This window comes from Mixophyes fleayi, chromosome 9 (assembly GCF_038048845.1).
Source record: "Mixophyes fleayi isolate aMixFle1 chromosome 9, aMixFle1.hap1, whole genome shotgun sequence".
Lineage (NCBI taxonomy): Eukaryota > Metazoa > Chordata > Amphibia > Anura > Limnodynastidae > Mixophyes > Mixophyes fleayi.
In genome coordinates this window covers 87,583,998-87,610,493 of record NC_134410.1, presented here as the reverse complement: position 1 = coordinate 87,610,493, position 26,496 = coordinate 87,583,998, and the positions used below count along the sequence as shown (strand labels likewise).

The 26,496-nt window shown below is 41.5% G+C and overlaps 1 protein-coding gene across 3 annotated transcripts in view; it reads right to left on the bottom strand.

The window, feature by feature from the left end:
* SHROOM4 (shroom family member 4) overlaps positions 1 to 26,496 on the bottom strand; it is a 103,238-nt gene that overhangs the window by 44,331 nt on the left and 32,411 nt on the right. For 2 of the 3 annotated variants that reach the window (XM_075184624.1, XM_075184625.1), the window contains exons 2-4: positions 13,295 to 13,446; positions 5,125 to 5,256; positions 1,876 to 4,855 (exon numbers count right to left, since the gene is read on the bottom strand). In XM_075184624.1, the coding sequence (XP_075040725.1) occupies positions 1,876 to 4,855; positions 5,125 to 5,256; positions 13,295 to 13,446 (3,264 nt within the window). Of the gene's footprint in view, positions 1 to 1,875; positions 4,856 to 5,124; positions 5,257 to 6,046; positions 6,238 to 13,294; positions 13,447 to 26,496 lie in introns of those variants that run through there. The other variant, XM_075184626.1, reaches the window with a different exon arrangement.

Below are 26,496 nucleotides of genomic sequence, written 5' to 3'. Positions count from 1 at the left end.
GTCCCGCTGTCACCATCCTCTGCTCTCCTCCTCTGTCCCGCTGTCACCAACCTCTGTCCCGCTGTCACCATCCTCTGCTCTCCTCCTATGTCCCGCTGTCACCATCCTGTCACCAACCTATGCCCCGCTGTCACCATCCTCTGCTCTCCTCCTCTGTCCCGCTGTCACCATCCTCTGTCCCCCTCCTCTGTCCCACTGTCACCATCCTCTGCTCTCCTCCTCTGTCCCGCTGTCACCATCCTCTGCTCTCCTCCTCTGCCACGATCCCTCTCACTCTGCCCCGCGCCAGCCATAAAAAAAAAAAAAAAACACAGAAACTTACCAATCCGTCGGGTGCCGGGACCCAGCAACCTCCTCTCTCCTGCAGCTTGTTACTGACGTCGATATTCAGTGACAGCTTCAGGAGAAAGGAGGCTGCTGGGTCCCGGCGCCCAGCGAATTGGTAAGTTTCTGTGTTTTGGTTTTTTTTATGTCTGGCCCGCGGCGCACAGTTTGGGAACCGCCGCTTTAGTGTATAATCAATCACCAGTAACACAATAGAAATTGTGCCTAAGTACCAACGGTCATGCATACATTCGCTTATCTCCACTCAGGCAATCTCTCTATAGCCACTTAACTGGAATCTAAATCCTAATCCCTTCTAGGTAGAAGGGAGAATATAGGTTTTAAGTCTACTATTTGTTTACATTGAAGTATGTGCAATATTATTGTTTTTATATAACATACTACACTATGTGGAAACCTTATATCTTCTATTTCTGTTGAGAGACATGAAGCTTATGAAGAAAAGGTGGTTATAGAGAGATCAGCGACTGTACACATGACAGTTGGTACGTAAAGTTTCGTAAGGACCATTTCTCTATTGTGGAGGATCAATTCTGGATGGATTAATAAGTATAACTTGTTTGAAAGAAATGTTTCCAGTACAGAGGCACTTCTTTATTGTGTGTGTACACAGGTGTATATTGTGTTATAATATTATACTATTGTGTTTCTTTTTTATTATTTATACATGGATACGTGGAGATAAGTGCAGCTTATTCAAGATTTGCAATTTACAGGATTCTAAGATAAAGCTGTTTATTATTCATTCTATGGTACTCCTTTTTATACATGGATGTGATAGAGCACGAATTGCCGCTATTGCACTAGGAAGCGCCTTTTTCCTTTATACATTCCATATCTTCCTGTACATACAAAACATGACATACTAAGGATAGCAGACATCTGAATCTAAGGGATTGTTTTATAATGACAAAGACTTTTTCTTGATCCAAGCACAGACTTTTATATAAAAAAATTTGATACAAAAGCGAAATTGGTTCCTTTTAGGAGATTTTAGATACTGATGAAGGGAATTAAGCTCCAGATACTATACTTAGTATATATAGTAGTGCCATACATACAGTAGGAACATTTTCCCAAATTACACGTTATGATATTAGGTGTGAAGACTAGAATATCAGTTCCAACATGTAAAGTTGCTTGATAATATTTTCCTTTCATTTTCAGTTAAGGTGTAGACCTGGAGTGTAGTCCTTTTGAAATTACATTTATCATATTTGGTTTTGACACCTAGGCATGTTCTGAAGACAGACAGATATTGCTAGGCTTAATGGCACATTTGTTCACTTTTTATTAGCCAAAAACAAATAAGAAGAGCCGATAGATACAAACTATAGATGTTTCTATGTACAAGTGATAGCTTGACAATATATTTAGCTGCTAATATAGTTGTATACTTTTGCAAAATACAAAAATAACTAAGAGCATCAGATCAATAAAATGTCATAATTTGAGGCATTTTGAGGCACACAAGAGGGCATTAAAACAAGTAACATAATCTGTATGAACCAATGGATTGGAAAATCTCACCTGTGGCAGTAGTTTCCTCAAGTGCCATGAGTCACTATGTATGGGGGTACTCTCATCCAAAGGGCTATGTTGTGTAGAACACAAGCAATCACTACATCTTGTCCACTGATGATGGTGGCGATGGTGGTGTTGGCAGTGGCAGCTGTGATGAGTCACAGGTATATTTCTTTTGAGCAATGTTGGGCACAAGTCATTACAGCAAAACACACATGCTCTACATCCATATGCCCTAGAGTGAAGATAGTCAGTAGAATGGCTTCCTTGATTGTAACACAGTGACGGGTCCACTGCATGATTCATACAGTACTCAGAAAAAGGCAAACGACTGTCCTGTCTGCCGGGAGAAGATGCATTATATGTATGGTCTACAGAATGCCTTCTTATATCTGGAACCACAGCCTGAGGTAGAGGATAGTCAGGCAGAATTGGACAACAATTGTTTTTATTTGCTTTAATATGCATAGAGACTTGGGAAGACGTAGAGTCTTTGCTACTATCTTCAAAAAACCTTCGTCGATCTGCAAATGGCAGAAGAACATTTTCTTCTGTCACACGTGTTATGGAAGGAGCTACTCCTTCCATATTAATTCCATTGACATCTGGCAGATCCCCTTTTACAAAATGAGGCTGAAGTTTATGCTCTTGAGACCAAGTCCATTTGGCACCATGAGGCTTATGCTGGGAAATGAGGTCTTCAAAGTCTGAAGGTTGATGGGAGGGCTTCCACTGCATTGCACACACAGTAGGAAATAGATCTGACTTTGTCATCTCATTTTGCCTCAATTCATGAACCCTCTGCTCTTGACCGTTATTTTCCAGATAACTTAATTTCTCGTTTTCACCAACGTACTGATCTGTAACAAGTTGCTCTCTGTTAAGCTGCATCCCATTCCACTTTAATTCTGAACCAAAAGATGGGTAATTCTTACTATAGCTGGCATCTTCAGACCTGTTTTTTCCTGCAGCTTCAGTTGGAGATTCAATGTTACATGCGTTTTGAGAAATATCTGCCCTCCAGACATCATTGGAATTTTTTACATCTAAGCCTGATGAATCCCTGTGTTCAACGCATTTCAGACTCTCAGCCTTGTTTCTAGTTTCGCTTACCCACATTTCTGGACTATTGGGCTTATTAAATGAAGCAGTTATCCACTCATTCCTGCAACTATCAGGTTGGGGCATTATGTTTGAAGTTTGTGAAGCATCCCTCTTAGAATGAGTAAAAGACCATGCAGTTTCCTTTTGATTGTCCCCTTGCTCTGCTTCATAGACCAGTGATTCTTGTTGATGAATATCTCTAGAGTTTTTCTTCCAGCAGTCATTGTGGGCTTTATTTCGAGAAGTTAATGTAATTTCTTCATCTGCTGAAACATTCTCCTTCAATAGTTGAATTATTTTTTCCCTATTGTAATTATGAGTTTCATTAATATTTTCAATTACTTCACTTTCCTTACTTGCCTGTTTCAAACAGTCTATGGAGTTATTGCACCATTCAGCATTGGCTCTTTTGATTTCCAGCAGCCGTGCTTTGTTTTTAGGGGGAGGAGTAGGAGGACCTGGCCGAAACGTACAATCAACGGGTTCTTCTCTCTCCTCAACAGGCTCCTCACTGCAAAGCAGAGCTGAGGAACCTTTGCTCTTCTGCAACTGAGCTTTTCGTCTTTGTATCTCATTTCTTAGGTTGGTAGCAAAGCGGTCACTTCTTCTCCGCATCTGAGCTGAACGATGACGCGATGAACCAGGCTTTTTCGTTGGACCTAGATTTGCTTCTGGCTCAGCACTCCCTTCTAGCAACATCTTGGTTCTGCAGGATGACCCAAGTTCTCCAGCATGATCATTTGTTTGTGAGCATGGAGTTTCTCTCACCTCATTTGGCTCACTAACGGACTTATCCAATGAAGGGCAGTGACGAACTGCTATTATTCCATCATTCGTTTCAGAAAGCCGTTCAATTTTCTGACACTTGTCAGCTTCAGAAGTTTCAAAATGTTTGTTAATACTGTACTTATGATCTTTTGCATTTTCATCACTGGACTTATCTGTAGGATAGTGGTAGTCTGCAGATGAAGCCATTTCCAGCTCATTTCGAAAAACAGTCTTCACACTGGATGCTTCTGTTTGAGTAGAATGATTATGTGGAGTCTTTTGATTATCACTTAATGACTTCTTAAAAGTTTTCTTGACCTTTTGAACAGTGTAACAGGTGACATCATCTGGATCATTGTGGTTAAAAACACTACTGTCTCCATTATCCACCGACCATCTGCTTTTTTCTTTAGTGCAATGGTTGAGCTGCTGCTCATCACCCATGATAGTATGATTAATACGTTCGTGGATCTTGTCAGTCTGTGAACTTAACATGTAATACTGATCTGATGACAAGTTCTCTTTCAGATGTAAAGTACAGAGTCCCCTTGCACACTGACACTGGCCATGTTCACTACTGTTAAGCTGAAGAGCTTCTGATAACCACCTTCCAGATATATGAAAGGTGTCTCCAGGAGCAGAGGCTCTCCTTCTCTCACTATGACACAGTTGATTTTTGGATGCCCGCAGACTATCCCTACGTACAGGTGGCTGAGGTGGAGATTTTATGATGTCCAAATGGTTTATTTCATAAGGGTAAGAAGAAGGCCGCTGTGGATTTTCAACCAATGTTTGACTAGAAACATCCTCCTGCGGATCTACAACACTGTGTCCTGTTTGGAGATATCGACCATCTTCCTGTTTGGTTGAGCCCAGAATACCGTTAACAGGAGATGTTCTTGCAGGAACAGTATAATCAGAGGTGTTAGAGCTAGCAGAGAAGGAGCTGTATGCTGAGTCCCTTTTGTTTTGGTACATGCCTGGATCAATAGGAGAAAGGGTTCCTTCATAGTAATTCTGTCCTGGCTGGTCAAGACTTTCCATACTACCAATAGAGCTGCTTTTGTCTGTGCTGCAGTGTCTTGAGAGAGGATTCCACTGCATAGGGAGCTCACTGCAAGTAAATTGGAGCACGATTAGATGTCTGTATAATCATATTAAAGCTGTCCTACAAATATTTAATCTGCGGTTATATATATATATATATATTCATATGCAAGTCCCTACATCCAGATACAATATCAGTTGCTTCTCAACACCTCTTACAGAAAAAGTCATTGCAGTAGACTACTGCATAATCCATAGCCATCTACATATGACTTTGAATATGCATCAATTAACCTATAGGCTTCTGTAAGGTAACCCAGTATCACACAAACCCACCTGGTTTCACAGCCGGAGTGCCAGGACATGCTGAAAGAATCTGCAGGATACTGCATGCTCGCCACATCTGGGTGGACCTCGGAAAGCTTGGCAAGGTGCCATGAGTGTGGTCTAATGACTGAAATATTCCTCCTAACAAATACAATTTGAAGGAAAGGTCACCAAATACAGAAGAACTCATGTCACATTATAGCTACCATATTGTGCAAACACAATAACTGATAAAAAGACATGAAATTCAAAAACAAAAAGGAAATTATTTATTGATCCTGTTCTGAAGCTGACATGGCCTGACAACATAAGCTTGTGATAAATCTATCCAAACTAAAGATGTCATTTGTTCACTTAGAAACATAAAAGCTCAAACATCTGAATCAATCAACCATTGGGATCCAGACATGTCAAAAACACCTGCCCAATGGCACTTTATCTCTAGAGAACATTATAAGAACAGTCTGGGCCACACTAATGATAAATAAACTGGTGAAGATTTGAGATCAAAAAAGGAAACAACAAAAGGCTCCATGATAGAGAGGAAACAATACTTCAGCATTGTGATAAGGGGCAGGATGCTGAGGTGAGGACATGATACACAATTATATGCACTTGTTAATAAACACAGATAAGGACAATAATAAATATGAACGTAAAAAAGCCATCACCAGTAGTATAAAACAACACACCAGAGTAAAATGTCACAAATAGAATTGGCAAACCGAAATTTAACGAGAAGGAGATGCTTTCTGAAATTTACAGCAATTTAAAAACCTAAAGTACACACAAAGTATCATTATAAAAAAACAAACAAAATAGCACAAAAGTTACAATTTAAATAATTATCAGGTGATCAGTCAGTCACAGATAGACAAGTTTATCCTGTTAGTGCAAAGTGTTCAGAGTAGAAGCATTAAACAGTACTTACCAAACTCAGAAGGTAATTAATGAGTTACCAAATTCACAGACAAACACCACCAATCAAATGCACAAAAAAAGATGGTGAATTGTTTTAACTCTTTCAACATTAAACAAAAAGCTTAATAAAGAAATGGAGCAACATCTGTCGCTGACACAAATCCAGAACACGCTTTTTACGAGAGGAAAATGAGAGAATTTTTTCAGTGATTTGGGGAGGAGAGAAGGAGAGAGAGGTGCACGTCTACATTACTGGACAAAGGGGGATGCTGAAGATGTGACCTAGGGAGAAGGAGGGTCCCCAAATAGAGAGTGACGCTGTTTATGAACCCCTCCCCGACATTCCTGAACCTTTCAGGAAAAGCAGAGGAAACAAAGGAGAAAGAGATAAGACCAGAGAGAGGAGGCTATGTGAGCTACAGGTTGCTTACTGGAGGTACTGGCTATAGCTATTGCAAAGTGACACCATAATACAGACTTAGGAGAATGAAAGGCTAACAAGAAATGTGTTTGTTTGTAATATACAGGGTGATCTAGGCAATAAATTGCTGTGAGACAGATAAGCCCTTGCTTTCTGAATCTGAGAATCACACAATCAAGACTATACATTCTGTCACATAGGTTAAAAAGGTTATGTAATATGGCTACAGTAAAACAGACAATGTAAACTAAAGAATAGAAAGTCTGTGCTTCTATATATACATACATACCCGTAAAGCCTTCATTGACAGATATTCTTCTTACATATGTTAATTGCCACACTGTACTTGCAAACATCTAAGAATGTAATAAACATGCTCAGACCCTTCCCTCCTGAGGTTTTTCGTTACTACATAAGAACATTATGTATGTTTATTTCCCATCCCCATGTATATTATTTTGAGGGGGCCGCATTCCATGGCTTTCCTCCTCCTCTACCCAAGTGTAGGAAATCTCTCAGCAATTATCCGAGCTAGCAGGAAGCATGCCGGTCCTACAAACAATACTGTATTTATTTACACAGGGTGTTCTAGGGGGGGGGGGGGGGGGGAATTAATGGAACAATACACGGGACTGTCACACCTAGAGGATTTTGGGAGTTTATGTCCTGGGCTAAAGTCAGATTGCCTTTCAGTCTATGGGTAAACTGTGGCCAAGGATAGTTTACATAGTAGCTTATAGATACCATTAATGAACCATAATACAAGCCTGAAGCGTAGAATATGTAATCAAAATGTATGTTAAAGATGCAGGTATATCTATATCTCTGGCTCAGCAGCTGTTTATAATCTTCCTGAAACAAGCTAATGTTATATACTTGCTGGAATGTAGATATTTATGCAGCTGTGCATGTCCTATCAGACTGCAAAAGATAATAACATACAAAAATGGAATCACCACACTAAGACATTATATATATATATATATATATATATATATATATATATATATATATATATATATATATATATACACACATACATACATACAAAGATTATGTACCCTGACACAGTGACCACAGTTTAATACATTCATTTTACAGCACAATTTTGCAATTCCATCTTTCACCACACGATGGTGCCAAACATATAGAAGACAGTGAGCAATGCGTTAACCAGTTTGTAATAATAAAGCCAATATTTGCTCAATGGAGGAGTCCTGCAGACAGTGTATAAATCTATTCTTGAATAATAACTTTATACACCTACAAGTGCATCCTTAGACAAAAAAAACCTAATCATAAAAGCCAAGAAAAATAACAAAAGGTGGTCAGTTAGGCAAATGCAAGATAAGTACATGTGCAAACAAATTTTTCTGGATGGGATGTGTTTTATTTAAGGATTTCAGTCATAATTCACACATTTATGAAACAGATGAAAATAGCATTTGAAGAAGAAAAAATGACAGGTATCTGGAGAAGGAAAATAACTCCTTAGTCAGCTGAGACAGGAAAAAAGAAACCCCCAGGAAGGTACATAATGTGATCCCTCCTTCTCTGTTGTGGTTTGAAAAAATCTTCACAAGCTGTCCGAGAAACCAGACATCACAGGTGGTAATAATATCCGGCTGCCATAGAGTAATTAAAGGAAATAAAATTAATGATATTAATTATTATATTTCCTTTCCAACTCCATAGCAGATAAAGTATGGGACCCAAGCAATATATAAACGAAAAGGGTGGGTATAGTATAATCAATAGTAATAAAGCAAATCGCTTTCCAAACTGAGCTTCTATAAAAAATGTCACATCCAGAAGTCAATGTCTGGTAAAGGTATGTAGCAAAAAAATTATTTTTAAAAGTTATCATTGCAGAAAAATCTATGATCTGGTAAAGGTATAAAGAGAGGACCACCCTGCTTCCTTGCATACATTGTCTAATGAGGCATGAGCTCTTACTGAAGAATACTTTGTTCTGGAGAGGTAAATCAAAATTGCCCCGACAAGATCCAGGGTATCGATCTTATTCATCCTTTATGTTCCTTGGTTGTGGATAGTGAGAAGGAAATAAAATTTCCTGATTAATATGGAAAGTAGAAACTACATTAGGTGGAAAAGTTGCATTAGTCTGTATCACATATTTGTCCACATATAGACTCACTGGTCACTTTTATTAGGTACACTTGCTCATTAATGCAAATATCTAATCAACCAACCAACCATTTGGCAGCAATGCATAAAAGTACATGGTAAACAGGTTCAGTTGTTCAGACCAAACACAAGAAGTGGGAAGAAAATGTGATCTAAGTTACTGACTGTAGAATGATGACTGGTGACAGACAGGATGGTTTGAGTATATCAGAAACTGCTGATCTCCTTGGATTTTCACACACAACAGTGAGTTTACAGAGAAACAAAAAAAGCATCCATGGAGTGGCAGTTCTGTGGACGGAAACACCTTGTTAATGAGAGAAGTCAAAGGAGACAGGTCAGACTAGTACAAGCTGACAAGAAGGCAACAGAAACTAAACTAAACATGTGTTATTACAATGGTGTGCAGAAGACAGACAGTCTCTGAATGTGCAGCATGTAGAACCTTGAAGTGAATGGGTTAGATCAGCAGAAGACCACACCAGATTTCAATTCTATCAGTTAAGAACAGGAAATTGGGGCTACAGTGGTGCTCTAATGATGTGGGGAATGTTTTCGTGGCACACATTAGGCCATTTATTAATAAATTAATAAAGCAATATTTAAATGCCAGAGCCTACCAGAGAATTGTTGCTAACTGTGTGCATCCATTTATGTCCACAGTCCACCCATCGTCTAATGGCTACTTCCAGCAGGATAACGCACCATGTTACAAAGCACATCTGAAGTTAATTTCGAGAGCATGACCATGAATTCAGTATACTGCATTTACCGCCACAGTCACCAGATCTAAATTCAAGAGCACCTCTTAAATGTGGTGGAACGGGAAATTAGCAGTTTGAATGTGCAGCCGACAATCTGCAGCAACTGTGCGGTGCTTTTATGTCAATATGGACTAGAATCTCTAAGGAATGTTTCCAGCACCTTGTTTAATCCATGTCACAAAGAATTCAGGCGGAAAAGGGGGTGAGGGGGTAGCACCCAGTACTAAAAAGGTGTAGCTAATAAAGTGGTCACTGAGTAGATGCTATTAATAAATAAACAAAACTCCTTACTTTCAGGGTGGTGAGAGCAAGGTCCTTAACTTATTAGTTTTCCTGATGAAAATGTGAGAGTTTTTGGAATTGCAGCAGAAGTAGGATCAAATAGTTTTAGTTTTGCACAGAATGAACGTCCTCCAAATTCTAGAGTAAATAGAGGAAGAATTTTGTTTTCTGGCTTACAGAAATACCTTAATCGTTTTTTCAGAGTCTCCCTTGTTTCTTAGCAACAGCCGCTCAATCTCCATACCACCAAAGACAAGAGACATTTGGGATGGGATGTAGAAGATCCAACTAAGATGGCAGAGACCAAGGTTGTTCCAGAAGCATTCCTCAAGCTACTGCAAAATATGGGTGGCATGGCCAAAACTGAAGCACTGCTATGACAACTACTGCTTCTTTCCTTGATCTTTTGTAGAGTGTGGGCAATGAAAGGAAAAGGAGGGAATACATACACTTCGGAATGGACAGAGCATATATTCCCTTTGTTCTGGTGTCCCTGTGAAAAGAATAAAACTCTGTTGTTATCTTGCGTGTCTGAAGATGTTGCATCAGATCTATTTGAGGGAGTCCAAACTGCAGTACTAATAATAGTTGAAAACCTTCTTCATGTTATGCAGGGTACACACTACAGAAATTACGACCAACTTTTTATGCCGAGCGATTTTACATGCGATCGATGTTCCGATCGCTCGGTCCATGATCTGCATACACACTAGCCTTGTTTAGGACGATAAAGGGAAGAGCGGACGTCCATTTAGCGACTTTTTACAGCCATGTTGTCGTGAGCAATGACTGTAATTTTGTACTCACTGTTGTGGATCGGTCGGAAGTTTATACACACTACACAGCGGAAACCAGATTGGAACGAAAATATTAAACGGTACGACCAACCAAATGAGGCGACAATGGTCCATTTGGGCAGACTTTCGACCATCGTGTAACTGTACACACTGACCCGACTTTTGAACGAGCGGTCGTATGTCGGCTGTTTCAGCCGTTTATTGGACGAAAACAGTGTAGTGTGTACCCAGCTTAAGGCTCATTGGACGGACTCAATATCGACTTATTGCAACAGAATGGACCGCCAATGCCACCCTGTCTGTTGTTGCTGGGAACCGGCTGGGCTTACATTGCCACCTTTCCCTTTCGGTGTCCCAAATGCGCCCTCTTGCCGCAGTAGGAGGGGCTACAAAGGTTGCCACCACTAGACTCTTATACCGGCATTCAGAACCGGATTTCTTCTGGGTAACTGACGCTGTGAGTGTACCCCGTTTCTGGTGTACCTTACTATGGATCAGGGATGCTGTGGATGGATCCCCACTGGCCTATCACAGCAGGCAGAGCGGTGGTACCAGAAAAGCTGGGTCCAACCTCAGAAACAGCTGGAGAACGGATTAGATTTAGGGTCTAATCTGCAGGTCACAGGAATACAGCAATATTGAAGATGTTTCCAAGCAGGTCTTTGAAGCAATATGTTTATTTGCTCTCGCACTGGTTGGAGGTACCAGTGATCAGGTCAGAAACAAGAACAAGTTTTCAATACAAGCCAGTGCCTTTTATACAGTTTAGACACAGGCCATTTTTAGAATCAGGATGTAATGTGTTTAAACAAACATGGATTTACATACATTGCAAAGCCAGCAATATTTACACTTATCTATGAAATTCTAGAGATGCTGTGATGTCATGCATCACACGCTGTTCACAATGTTCAGAAAGGTTTGAACACTCTGACAAAAGGCCACACAGTAACGACCCCCTGCTATCAGACTCCCTCCCCATATGCCTAATTGAAGGTTTCCACTAGCAACCTAATATACACAATATCAAAAATAAGTGTATCTGCAATTATTTAAATAAGCACCCTGTGCCATTTCCTTTAACTAAATTTATTCCAGAAGTTATTTATCAGTGATCCAGTCACACTTATATAAACTGCTCTCCTGTTGTCTTTGCCTGCTATATGCAGAGCTGTAAGAATTATGAAATTCTCTTTTGCCCTTGACATGACTTCTGCCATCATGGTCCTGCTGTTTGTGCCACTGTGGCAATTTATGAAATCAACTATTGTGCAATTGTGGAAAAAGATGAGATGTTTGTATCTTGAGAGGCTGAAAGTGCTGAATCGCTCTCATTTCCAGTACAAACTTAAGAACTCATGGACCCCCCTTACAAAAAAGACCCCTTGAGTGTATCGCACAGACCACACACACACACACACACACACACACACGCACACGCACACGCACACGCACACGCACACGCGCACACACACGCGCACACACACGCGCACACACACGCGCACACACACGCGCACACACACACGCGCGCCGCCCTCCCCAAATCCTTTTTGAACAGAACCCTGATCTAGCTGCATAGACGATCCCCCCCTCAACATATTACACATGCCCCACACTAACAAAGGCCTCTGTCTAGAAACTGCTGTGTTCTTACAGTTGCATTCAGAAGCATCTCTGACATGCTAGAGCATCTCAGGGATGTTCATAGCAGCAACTGTTATTGGAACCTCCAAACACAAAATCGGAGGTTCAGTAAAGAACAACCACTGGCTTCTCTTCCCTGCCTGGCTGTGACTGTTAATGAATGTAGATAGTGAGCAATACAGTGGTGATTCAATTACACCTGCTGCTTGGTTACTTCATGAAATGAGTCATGTATGGTAAGTTGGGTAGAAGGAGGTTTGGATGTGCAATTGTATGGTTGGCTGTTAACAAGCTGGCCCTCAAACCCTATGACCAGTAACTAGACAACACAGTATTTTACACTTTCTCATTCTATAAAGCATTTCAATTGGCCTATTTCTCCGACTTTACATGAACTTATCCTTTTATTAAGTATTACTGCAAGAGTATATTAGCATATACTAATTCATGTGTTATGTAAAAGTTGCAAAAGACTATTGTGGAAAAAGATGAGATGTTTACACTATTAGACATGTTTGTACAGATAAGGTCAAGTTCGTATTTGTTTTTCCCTCAAGTTAACATTTTATTTTAGTGTGCAATTATTTATGGAAAGCCAACCATCAGGAGACAATTATAACTGAAATAATAATAAATCACTTTTATTATTAAGGAAACTCCTCTCATTTTTCCTTGCCCTATATCATACTTGCCAACTCTCCCGGAATGTCCGGGAGACTCCCGCATTTTGCGAGAGTCTCCCGGACTCCCGGGCGAGTGTGGCAATCTCCCGAATTCTGCCCACTTCACTAGGAAGTGCCCACTTCCTAGTGAAGTGGGCAGAATTAGATCCCAAACGCCGCGATTCCCGGTGAATCGCGGCGTTTAGCCCCGCCCCCCGCTGTCAAATGACGCAATTTGCGTCATGACGTCACAGGGGGCGGGGCCGAAATGACGCGATTTTGGCCGCCCCGCCCCCTCACGCCCCCCTCCACTGGCTGGCTCCCGGAAGAGAGCTGAAGAAAGTAGGTAAGTATGCCCTATATTTGACCAGAGATTTCACCCTCAACATCCGCTCATGTCATGTCTCACGGAGACACATGGCACTAATTTGCATCTCCCCCTCAGAGTTTTAACTTACTATTAAACTAGACAGTTTTGTGCCATTGGTGTTAAATGGATATGCTACTGGCATCCTGCAAAACAACAAAAATGTTAGTTACCTCCTGACAATCATTTTAAGAATCTTGTAGGAGCCCTTGATCAGGATCAAAGCTTCTTGTCGAGAGCCATATAAAGGAGTTCCATTAATATTCACCAGTTCATCCCCCACTTCCATCTTCTCACACTTTGCCGCTTTGCCTCCATCTTCAATCTGGCAATGAAATTGGAAATTAAGATTTTCCATACATGCACCAAGGTCCATTTCACAATGCAATCCTGTAGTATCTTATTACAAATAAAAACCTTCTTGTTCTCTCTTTTAGCAAAGCTTTACTCACATTGTTGTATTTGTATAAATATATACTTTTTTTCTGTACTAGTAGTAGCAACATAGCCCTGTTATTAATAATATCAAAGATAGAGGTTACCGTGATGTTCATTAACCAATGAAAGCTTCTTAAAACATTCACCAACCCTAAAATGTCTTGTATTTTACATGACTGAATAATCATAATCTTGCTGCATGGGTTTACCTAGCTTCTAAAAAAGGTGTATTTCTGCTTACAGTAGCACATAATTATTTTAATCTTGCACAATCCTCTTATACTTAGCACCTTCCCATCAATCAGTTTGATAACCCTCTCACAGTAGAACAGCTTTTTGATAGTGTTATGAATTAATTTGGCTCAATTCCGATTGAACAAACCAGAAAATGAAAGGACAAGCAAGATAAAGAGAGCGAGACACAAAATCTGTAGTTTGTACAAAGATAACCTAAAACTATAATTTGCATAATCATTCCCGTGTACAAGGCTTAAGCAGTGTCAAATTGAGGCAGGTAGGGCCCACTCTTAGAATGCAATGGTTGAGGCCCATAAAATACACTGTGCGTGCCACCGCAAAGTGCACTGTTGAAGGGGCATAGCTAGCCATAAGCGATGTGAGGCCAGCCACTAGACAGGCGCCATCAGCCCACGGAATAAAATTGCGGTTTTGTTTTTTTCTTTACTAATTCTTCTCTCTATTGATGTCACCATTGCAGCTGTGAAACTGATGCAGGGAGAATGGTGGCGGGTGAGGTGCAGCAGCCTGGGATGTCTGTCAGAAGGGAGGAAAAATGTGTTAGCAGGGCCAGCGGCAGCATGAAGTGACTGGCATCAAAGAAAGGGAGTGTGGCTATATGATATGGCTAACCATCATAAGCAGACCTGGGAAGAATCAGTGCTGCAGAGAAGTTTATATACACACTAATCATTATATATACACATGCACACACATACATATATTCTAATACACAGCCTTTTTTCTCTGCTGCAACCTTAGTCATCATCTCACTCTTATCTCCTGCGGAATCAGTGGCGCTATATAAATAAATGATGATGATGATGATGATCTCCACTACCAAGAAATTAGCTACATCATACATGCCATGGAAGGTGCCCACTGAGGCCCAGGTACATTCCTCCTCCCTCTCTTTCTCCTCCTTCACCTCTGGTCACAGCCTACAAGGCTGTCACAGAGACAGTGGTTCACATAATCTCGGGCTCCAAAATAGACAGAGTAAAAGGGGCAGTTATGTACAAGGAGCCTCTGAAAGGTGGTAATGGGATCCCAGATAGTTACCAAGAAGGCCTGCAGTATTGTGGGCCTGTGTCCGCAAGACTTTGCGAGAGAAACAAAGGCTCTCTGGCATCTCCAGATCTCACTTTTTTCTCCTGCCACTCTGGAGGGGACTTGACTGAGACAAGTGGGACTTCTCCTTCCCTTACAAGTGGGACATTCCCACTTGTAAGGGAAGAGTTAAGATAGACTTGTCAAAACCAAAAACCATCCACAAGCACAAGATGAGGACACAATAGAGTCTTTTCTAGTCTGATCCCTGATGCTATATATATATATATATATATATACACACATATACATATATATATATATACACATATACATACACATATACACACACATTTAAGTAGAAGTGTGTAGAGTAGGGATATCCCTGGCTGGGGCTGGTATAGCACACCATACTGCTTCTCCAGGCCATTGCTAGACTGTGAAAACGTGCAGTGCAGTGATTAGATGGTCAGAGTGTCCAGCACACAGCCAATATGCGATACCGAGCAGCAACAAAATGTGCGATACCAGCCTTGCGGCATCAGCTTCTCTACCCACTGTCAGTATACAAGCTAAGAAGTGATGGGAAGGAGGAAGAATTACAGCTAATGCCAGCTTTAAATATTTGTAATAAAGCTAAAAATGTGTCTGTGTTTTTGTTTTGAACCGAGAATTCCCTATGTTTGTTGGAGATTCTGTGAATCCTAGCATCAGTTTACTGGCTTGATAGATTTAAAACCTTTCGGTTAGTATGGGAAGTTCATCTACCAGTGACATCTCAGCATTATGTACAATGATCGTGGCAATAAACTTCGAATCACACAATCCATTGTAAAACTGCACCCTGTAGTAAATCTAAGTATCAGCCTCTCCTGTGATATAATTACCAAGCTACCTGTAAAGCTGGGTACACACTACAGAAATTTCAACCAACTTTTTATGCCGAGCGATTTTACATGCGATCGATGTTCCGATCGCTCGGTCCATGGACTGCATACACACTAGCCTTGTTTAGGACGATAAAGGGAAGCGCGGACGTCCCTTTAGCGACTTTTTACAGCCATGTTGTCGTGAGCAATGACTGTAATTTCATACTCACTGTTGTGTATCGGTCGGAAGTTTATACACACTACACAACGGAAACGAGATTGGAACGAAAATATTAAACGGTACGACCAACCAAATGAGGCGACAATGGTCCATTTGGGCAGACTTTCGACCATCGTGTCACTGCACACACTGACCCGACTTTTAAATGAGCAGTCATATGTTGGCTGATTGAGCTGATTATTGGATGAAAACTGTGTAGTGTGTACCCAGCTTAACATGGTTGCATCAGCGAGTGTTTGCCTACTAACAGCCAACACCTGCTGAGCAGGCAATACAAAATGTATGAAGTGGGAGAGGGTATGCCAGACAGTCCCAAGGCTGCATAGCTGTGTCTTTCATTCATAGCAAATTAATTAAACAATATAATTTCACATAAGAGCAGGTAATACTAGATCGTCTAAACTACCATAATACCATGTAGCACCAGCAAACATTTATATTTGGAAGTTACTTGTTTCAAACTGGAATTACCCATTAATATCACAGCAACCTACTATCCTTAATGTTTTTCCACCGCCATTTACTTTTTTTCACATATTTTAACTTGTATAAAAAGACATTACTCCCCAATGTATAACCAACCACCTTATTTACCGTATATACTCGAGTATAAGCCGAGTTTTTCAGCACATTTTTTGTGCTGAAAAAGCCCCCCCTCGGCTTATACTCGAGTGATGCTCAGGGTGATCTAAGTGAGCGGCATTCCTAGTGGGGAGAGAAGGTGCCGTACTGAGAGCAATGCAGGATGCAGCAGAGCGTGACCTCTGACATCACGTCACACTGCGCAGAGCCACGTCAGAAACAGATGCTGCCCGGCAAAAACACAGATCGGAGCCACCAGCGGGGAAACTACCCAGCACTCAGTGCCAGCTCACACACCGCCCGGACAGGACACCGCTGCCCGCCTGACCTCACAGCCATATCGACATCGCTCCTGCTCAGACCGGTCAGCGTCTACCCAACCTACCCGGGACCGCGCACAAGACCCCTGGCATCCACCATAATGGTAGTTTGACTACCATCAGAAGGTAATTGCATACTTTTGTCACATCTGAACGGGATACACATTCACCATTACAGCCCCTACTGTGCATTCCAGGCTGCCGAAGTTAATACAGGCAGAAGCACTATTTATATCCATCTACCAGCGGCACGGACACTCTTATCAGTGCAATACCTACAGCATCCATTAGAAATACTGCTCTGCACGTTGAACACTGTAACATTTACCTCTGTTTAACTCTGTGCCATATTTATACTGTCTACTGTTTATATTTGCTATATACTGTACGAATCCAATACATCTATACTCATTCATTAATCAATCTACTGATGCATCAATTAATGTAATTTTATTGGTATCTATTTTTATTTTTGAAATTTACCAGTAGCTGCTGCATTTCCCACCTTAGGCTTATACTCGAGTCAATAAGTTTTCCCAGTTTTTTGTGGTAAAATTAGGTGCCTCGGCCTATATTCGGGTCCACTTATACTCGAGTATATACGGTAGATCAATTCTGGCCAAATTTGAGGCATATTCAATTAGCTTCCGGGATCGCGGCTACACATATAAAGTGCAATTATGGTACTGCCACATGGCAGTTTACCTTTGCACCCTATAGGGTAGTGCTATTGGGAAGGAGCCGAACATAGCCACTATCCCGAAAGGTGATTGAATATGCCCCTTTGAGTTGTTGAATTGTGAGACTTCAGTGCGCAATAAAACTTATTTCTCAGTCTACATTTAGTTATTTGAATAAGGGCTGCCACATAGCACTAGCACTATTATGTTGTTCAAGATAGATAAAACTTAAAAAGGAAAAAAAATAAAATTTGTTCAATACTTAAAATCAGCTATATCTCATTTTCATTGTCTAATCTGCTTCCCTCTATTATATGAAAAGTCATTTAATATGAACAACATTATAATAGCATTGGAATATGGGTTCTCATGCATCTTCCCTCATGTTCAGTTAAAATACCTGGGCAGTACCAAAAGGAAATATCTGAAGTTTTACATCCACACACCATAACATGTAGACACTAACCTAAACTGTAAGAAATATGAGGTTGGTCATGATTAAAGTACGACTGCACAAACAAGAAATATGACCACAGTTTTTGGGTTGAACAAAAGCTGTATTTAATTAGAATCTTCTGTCTTAATACATGTATGTTGGCAGTTCCTTAGAAAGACCAGTGACAAGTCTCACTTGACTGTAATCATGTCACTAAGCTGCTCCATGAGAATAGCCGTTACTGACAAACACATTAGCAGCCAGAGAGGAATTCAATGCCCTGAAGGGACACATACATTCTGAAGGGACGCATACAATTAATAGCTGACATAAAGGACAAGTGGCAACTTGTCTGGAATACAGTGAAGCATATTCAAGGCATAAAGAGAAATGTAAAGTAAGTGATTTAAAAAATAAAAAGGCAAATTAAAAACACCCCACCCCAGTTTGTTTACAAGTGCTGGACTTCTCTACATTGGTGTAATAAAAAAAAAAAAAATAAAAAATTATATATATATATATATATATAAAAAAGGGATGTGCACCGGCGACTTTTGAGGTCTCGTGTTTTGGATCCGGATTTTCGTTATTTTTGAGGTTCGGATTTGTCTCGCAAAACACTTGACGAAAGGTCTCGGTTCGGATTTAAGGTTTTGGATTCGGATTTTTTTTGAAAAAAAACATAAAAAAAGTTTAAAAATCAAGTTTTTGGGCTTATTTTCACTCCTAGGCTATTATTAACCTCAATAACATTCAATAACAAGCATTTCCACTAATTTACAGTGTATTCTGAACACCTCACAATATAGTTATTAGTCCAAAACGTTGCAACAAGGTATCTTTCTGGACTGCGTAGAGGAGTGGGTCACCACAATATATATTAAAAACCCTGAACTTTTATGATTCGCACCAATAAATGTACCTGGACTGCGTAGAGGAGTGGGTCACCACAATATATATTAAAAACCCTGAACTTTTATGATTCGCACCAATAAATGTACCTGGACTGCGTAGAGGAGTGGGTCACCACAATATCTTAAAAACCCCGAACTTTTATGAATCGCACCAATAAATGTACCTGGACTGCGTAGAGGAGTGGGTCACCACAATATATTAAAAACCCTGAACTTTTATGATTCGCACCAATAAATGTACCTGGACTGCGTAGAGGAGTGGGTCACCACAATATCTTAAAAACCCCGAACTTTTATGAATCGCACCAATAAATGTACCTGGACTGCGTAGAGGAGTGGGTCACCACAATATCTTAAAAACCCTGAACTTTTATGAATCGCACCAATAAATGTACCTGGACTGCGTAGAGGAGTGGGTCACCACAATATCTTAAAAACCCCGAACTTTTATGAATCGCACCAATAAATGTACCTGGACTGCGTAGAGGAGTGGGTCACCACAATATCTTAAAAACCCTGAACTTTTATGAATCGCACCAATAAATGTACCTGGACTGCGTAGAGGAGTGGGTCACCACAATATCTTAAAAACCCCGAACTTTTATGAATCGCACCAATAAATGTACCTGGACTGCGTAGAGGAGTGGGTCACCACAATATCTTAAAAACCCTGAACTTTTATGATTCGCACCAATAAATGTACCTGGACTGCGTAGAGGAGTGGGCACTGGGCACCACAATAAAATATATAAAAAACCTTCAACAGATCTGCATTACACTACACATACGGCTGCTCCTCCATCCTCTCCATCATATACATGTTGGAGTTTTAGCGTGTGACAACCTCTTGTTTTTGATAATGTCAGTGCATTTTGAATATTTTTCAATTTGCCCCACACCACTGAATGTACTTTATCTATGATACGCAATACGCATCTATCTATCTTGACTGCGTAGTGTGGTGGCCCCGGTACACAATTTGGTACCGAGGCCACAATATAATTAAAAAACCCTCCACGTGTCAGAATTCCACCAAACAAGTATCTGGACTGCATAGTGGGGTGGCCCCGGTACCCAATTTGATACCGGGGCCACAATACCTCCTCCAAACATGGTACAGACAATTCGTCATTGAGATCCCAGACAGACAGGGTCAAAGTGTTATTGTTTGACTTTGTAAACCCAAAAAACTGTCCCTGTTGCACATAGTCGTGCAATGAAGACTGACTTTTTCATTTAAAGGCACGATCTTTCAAGTGTAGTGTTTGTAAGTCTAAGTCATATTATACTTTTGGTAAAATTGGTTTATTTTGTTCCTCTTTATGGTAATTAGTAATAGAATTAAAGTCTGAAATAGAATTAAAGTATGAAATAGAATTAAAGTATGAAATAGAATTAAAGTATGAAATAGAATTAAAGTATGAAATAGAATTAAAGTATGAAATAGAATTAAAGTATGAAATAGAGTGGTATAGAGTTGTAGTGTGGTATAGATAGAGTGGTCCACACAATATAATAATAAAACCCTCAACTGGTCTGAATTCCACCAAACAAGTATCTGGACTGCGTAGTGTGGTGGCCCCGGTACACAATTTGGTACCGAGGCCACAATATAATTAAAAAATTGGGCATCAACTGTCACCGTTGTTTAATATCTGATACACCTAAATATGGACTGCACAGTGGAGTGGCCCCGGTAGTAAATTTGGTGCCGGGGCCACAATACCTCCTCCAACTTCCAAGTGTAGTGTTTATAAAGACAGACAGCGTCGAAGTGTTATTAGTTGACTTTCTTAACCCTAAAATTGTCCCTGTTGCAAATATTCGTGCAATGGACAGTTACTTTTTTATTGAAAGACTCAAGCTGTCAAGTGTAGTGTTTATAAAATATAAACAACAATACAGTAGTTTTAGAGCACGTCAATACCTCTTGTTTTAAATTATGACACGGCATTTTACTTTTGGTTTAATTTCTTGTATTTTTTTAAATTTGGTTTTACTTTTTGAACATGGCAAACGACTGTTGATTGGTCATATAATGCAAAAAAAAAAGGTCCAAGATGGAATTGTCCTTGGGCCCTCACACCCACCCTTATGTTGTTTAAATAGGACATGCACACTTTAACAAACCAATCATTTCAGCGACAGGGCCTACCAAACAACTTTGGCTGAAATGATTGGTTTATTTGGGCCCCCACACCAAAAAAGCTATTCATCTCTCCCTGTACAGACTAAACAGGCTCTACTGAGGCAAGATGTCGTCCTCATCCTCAACCTCTGATTCCTCTCCCCCTACAGTGTGTACTTCCTCCTCATCACACATTATCAATTCGTCCCCGCTGGACTCCACAACCACAGGTCCCTCTGTAGTATCTGGAGGGCAGTGCTGTACTTCATTGAGGAATTGATTATTCATTTTTATAAACATCATTTTTTCAACGTTGTGAGGAAGCAACCTCCTTCGCCGCTCACTGACCAGGTTCCCCGCTGCACTAAAAACTCTTTCCGAGTACACACTGGAGGGGGGACAACTCAGGTAAAATAGAGCCAGTTTGTACAGGGGCTTCCAAACTGCCTTTTTTTCCTGCCAGTAACAATATGGACTGTCTGACATGTCTACTTGGATGGTGTCAGCAAAGTAATCATCCACAATTTTTTCTATTGTGACAGCATCCAATGCAGCGAGAGTAGACATGTCTGCAATGGTTGGCAGGTCCTTCAGTCCGGACCAGATGTTATCAGCATCCCCGCCAGTGCCTCTTTTGGGAAAACTGAGCTTTTTCCTCGCAGCCATAGATGTGGAAGAAAATGAGGGTGGAGCTGTTGGCATGTCACGGTCCTCTTCAGAGGACAATCTCCTGACCAGCAGGTCTTTGCACCGCTGTAGACTTGTGTCCGCCGGAAACAGAGACACAACATACGCTTTAAACCGACGATCGAGCACGGTGGCCAGAATGTATTCCTCTGACTTTAAAAGAGTGACCACCCTCGGATCCTGGCAAAGCGTACGAAGGGCTACATCCACAAGAGCTACATGCTTGGTGTAATCGCAATGGCTTACCAGCTCCTCCCTCACTTTCTCCAGCTGCTTCTGCAACAGCCTGATCAGGGGAATGACCTGACTCAAGCTGGCAGTGTCGGAACTGACTTCTCGTGTGGCAAGTTCAAATGGCTGCAGAACCTTGCACAACACGGAAATCAGTCTCCACTGCGCTTGACTGAGGCGCATCCCCACTCCTTTGCCTATGTCGTAGGTGGCTGTGTAGGCCTGAATGGCCTTTTGCTGCTCCTCCATCCTCTGCAGCATATAGAGGGTGGAGTTCCAGCGCGTCACAACCTCTTGTTTGAGGTGATGGCAGGGCAGGTTCATGCTTTTTTGGTGTGCCTCTAGTCTGCGGTAGGCACTGGCTGAATGCCGAAAGTGTCCAGCAATTTTGCGCGCCACCGCAAGCATCTCCTGCACACCCCTGTCACTCGAGGTAATGCTGCACCACCAAATTAATGGTGTGGGCAAAACATGGGACGTGCTGGAAATTGCCCATATTTAATGCCCGCACAATGTTACTGGCATTGTCTGACACCACAAATCCCCATGAGAGTCTAAGTGGGGTAAGCCACTGGGAGATAATTTCCCTCAGTTTTTCTAATATGTTGTCAGCGTTGTGCCTCTTATTAAAGCTTGTAATACACAATGTTGCCTGCCTTTGCACGAGCAGCCATTTTGTAGATGCTGCTACTGATGCAGCTGTTGCTGAAGCTGCGGAAGGGGATGCATCTACCCAGTGGGCTGTCACAGTCATATAGTCCTTCGTTTGCCCAGAACCACTTGTCCACATGTCCGTGGTTAAGTGGACAGTGGGTACAACCGCATTTTTTAGAGCACTGAGGACACTTGATCGTACTTCTCTGTACATTTTTGGTATCGCCTGCCTAGTGAAGTGGAATCTCGACAGGATTTGGTACCGGGGACACAATACCTCCATCAACCCTCTAAATCCCACTTCACTGATGGCGGACACCGGACGCACGTCTAACACCAACATTGCAGTTACAGCCGCAGTTATATGCTTTGCAATAGGGTGACTACTATCGTATTTTGTGGTCATGGCAAACGACTGTTGGACGGTCAATTGTTTTGTGAAAGACTTAGTGGTCTTACGACTTCCCCTCTGGGAAGATGACCGACTAACAGCAGCAGTGGCAGTAGTAGGTGTACCGCTGCAGGATTCCTCGGATGAATCCCGTATTGAGGAGGACTCAGTCTGGCTGCTGACTTGGGCTGCAGGACTGAATCTGATGGAGATTGTGGAGGAAGTTGACGAGGAGGGTGTTGCTGGTGTGTATCCAACTGGACCACGGGATTTAGGTGTCCCTGTACCGATGAGGGTCCTAGCCCCAGTTCCTGAACTAACCTCTGAACTATGAAGGTTATTCAGGTGACGTATAAGGGAGGATGTTCCTAGGTGGGCAAGATCCTTACCCCTGCTTATTTGAGCTTTACATAAGCTACATATGGCCATACATTGGTTGTCTGGATTTGGATAAAAATAACTCCAGACCGAAGAGGTGCATTTTTTGGTCTTCTGACCAGGCAGGACGATGGGCTTTTTCATCCCATGGACATCAGCTGTTTCCCCCCCTGGTGCCTCATTTACAATAACCACATCACCATCCTCATCATCAAGTTCCTCCACAGCGCCAGCTAAATCATCAATAGGCTCCTCCCGAGCCACCTCTTCCCGTACAGTGATGGGAAGGTCAGGCTTGACAACCACCAATACCCTTGGACTCGCCTTGGGGATTTGTGATAATTTCTCTTTAGAAGGCAGAGTTGTTTGCTGTTTTGTTGCTGACAGCATAACTCTCTTCAATTTTTTGTAGGGAGGGGAGGAGGAGGGCTAAGATCCGTGGGTGAAGCTGAACCACTAGTCATGAACACGGGCCAGGGCCTAAGCCGTTCCTTGCCACTCCGTGTCGTAAATGGCATATTGGCAACTTTACGTTTCTCCTCAGATGATTTAAAGTTTCTCTTTTTGCTACTTTTTCTTAACTTGGGCTTTTTGGATTTTACATGCCCGGTACTACGAGATTGGGCATCGGGCTTGGAAGACGACGTTGATGGCATTTTTTATCGTCTATGTCATGACTAGTGGCAGCAGCTTCAGCATTAGGAGGAAGTGGGTCTTGATCTTTCCCTGCTTTATCCTCCAAATTTTTGGTCTCCATTATATGTAGCACAAGATACTGCAGAATGTGTGAACTTTGTAATATTGCAGTACCAATGGGCTTATACTGCTGGATTGGTTTTGCAAATTTGGTTATAATTATTTATTTTTTTAATTTTTTATTTTAATTTTTTTTATAACTTTTTTTTTCGTTTTTCAAAACTTGGGAATAATGGGGAAATAACTATGCCCTTAGAAGCACAGAGCACAGGACACAGCACCACTGGACTGAACAGGACACAGCACAGGACCCAGCAGCACCACTGACCTCAGAAGGACAGAGCACAGGACACAGCACCACTGGACTGAGCACAGCACAGCACAGCACTGAACTGAACCGAACAGCACGAGATATAGCAGGACAGAGGACCACCTAACACACCCTCCCTCTACCCCGATCAATGCCCGAGTGAAGATGGCGGCGACTAGCGGGGAATTTATAGGATCCGAGTATCGCGAGATCCGACAACGGGATTATGAGTCAGAGCCTCAGTTTCAGATTTGAATTTGGCGCCAATACCCGGATCTGTCTCGGATCCGACTCGGATCGGCAACGTTCGGGTGGGCTCGGATTTCATAAATCCAAGTTCGCTCATCTCTAGTTTTAAGGCATATAAATTGTATAATTTTAACATTTAAGTGCATCCTGTAAGAATGGTGCTATATTCTGGCGTTAACTATATCAAGCCCACTTTTACTCATTAGCATAAGAAAAGACACAAATGGTGGAAAAAGGCAAAATATTGTTCTAGTCCATGTAGTATAAACAACAACAATCCTAAAGACAAGCGAAAGCATATTGTCCATTCCTGTAGAATATCTCCAAATAGCTATTAAAATACTCCTAAAGGTCAGCAGGGCTGTGTTTGGAAAGGAGTGGGTTACAAAATATCTACGGCAATATCTATGGTGATTGGTAATGAGGACTTTGTTTTCTTATTATGCCAATGGCCTTTATTTAGTTAACCATCAAGATATTGTACCTTATGATTAGAACTCCCTCCCCACCCCTCTCCCAAAAAGGTACTTAACAAAATTAATTTATATAATTTGTATCACAGAACTAGCATTTCAGCTTTTATCTCTGCCCAATTGCACCACTGTCCTCCCTTACAGCCCGTACTTTTTCCACCTACTTCAAGGAAGAAAAAATCATTCAACAATACATTTCCACATGCCAAACCCCAGCCACATCCTCCTACATTCCCTATTCCACTCTCAGTTAATTCTCCCACATGACGATGAAGACTCTAGACGTATGGTTTCACCTTACGACTTACACCCTTGACCCTATTCCTTCCCTACTTTTCTGTTTCTTCTCCCATACATCAAGCCCACCTCTAGCTTACCTCTTCAACATGTCTCTCTCCACTGGTATATTCCCATCCTCTTTTAAGCATGTGCTTATCTCAAGCCTAAAGAAACAAGCCTCTCTCCAACCAACAACCAATTATTATTTCTCTCTTCCCCTTTGCCTCCTCCGCTATCCACTTATGTAATACCCTACCACACCCAATCAGATTCTCTCCAAACCTTCAAATCTTCACACGGCAACTGAAAACTCACCTCTTTATTAGGGCCAACCCTACTCCCACTGATACACGCTTCACAGCCTACTCGTTAATAATAAATATTCATGCCCATAAAATCACCCCTATTTCAGGGAGTCTTCCTGACATTCAGGGAGAGTTGGCAAGTATGCATAACACACACACATTCATTTCTCATACACACAGACACACACGCACTAATACATTTATCCTACACACTCTCATACATACAGACACACAAGCTTACCTTTCCTGCTTTGCTTCCTCCATGACAGCGTTGGTAAGGGGCGTGTCTGCTCTGATTGGCTGGGTGACCGTGTCAGCCAATCAGAGCATAGCAGAGGGGGTGATGGGAGACGGCGAGGAGTTCCTGCCTGAGCAGGAAACTCCTCTGCTTTACCAGCAGCACAGGCTGCTACCATAGTTGCCAATGCAGCTTATAACAAGCGGAATTGGGCTTCTTTTTTTGTGAAGTTGCTGGAATTTTTTTTCACTGCCGTGGGTAGCTTGTTTTTGGGCTTGGACACATTCTCCAAGTCCTCAGGCTGCATAATCGGTTTTTATGGGTTTTTTCCCTCTGTTACCATTTTGCGATTGGTGCATTCATTTTTTTTTTTTTTGTGGGCGGGTTGTGTAGCGAATGGGTGGGTGGAGTCAGAGGAGGACATGGAATAAATCACCGGAGGACCTACAGCAACCTACTGAAATAAGTGCTGTGACAGACACTGCTATATAACACCCTCCCCTCCCATTCAGTAAGCTGCTCGAGTCAGAAGACTGCTTTCAGAGCCCTATTTTATACTGTTATATCATGGGGCTGTGTGGTATAGACA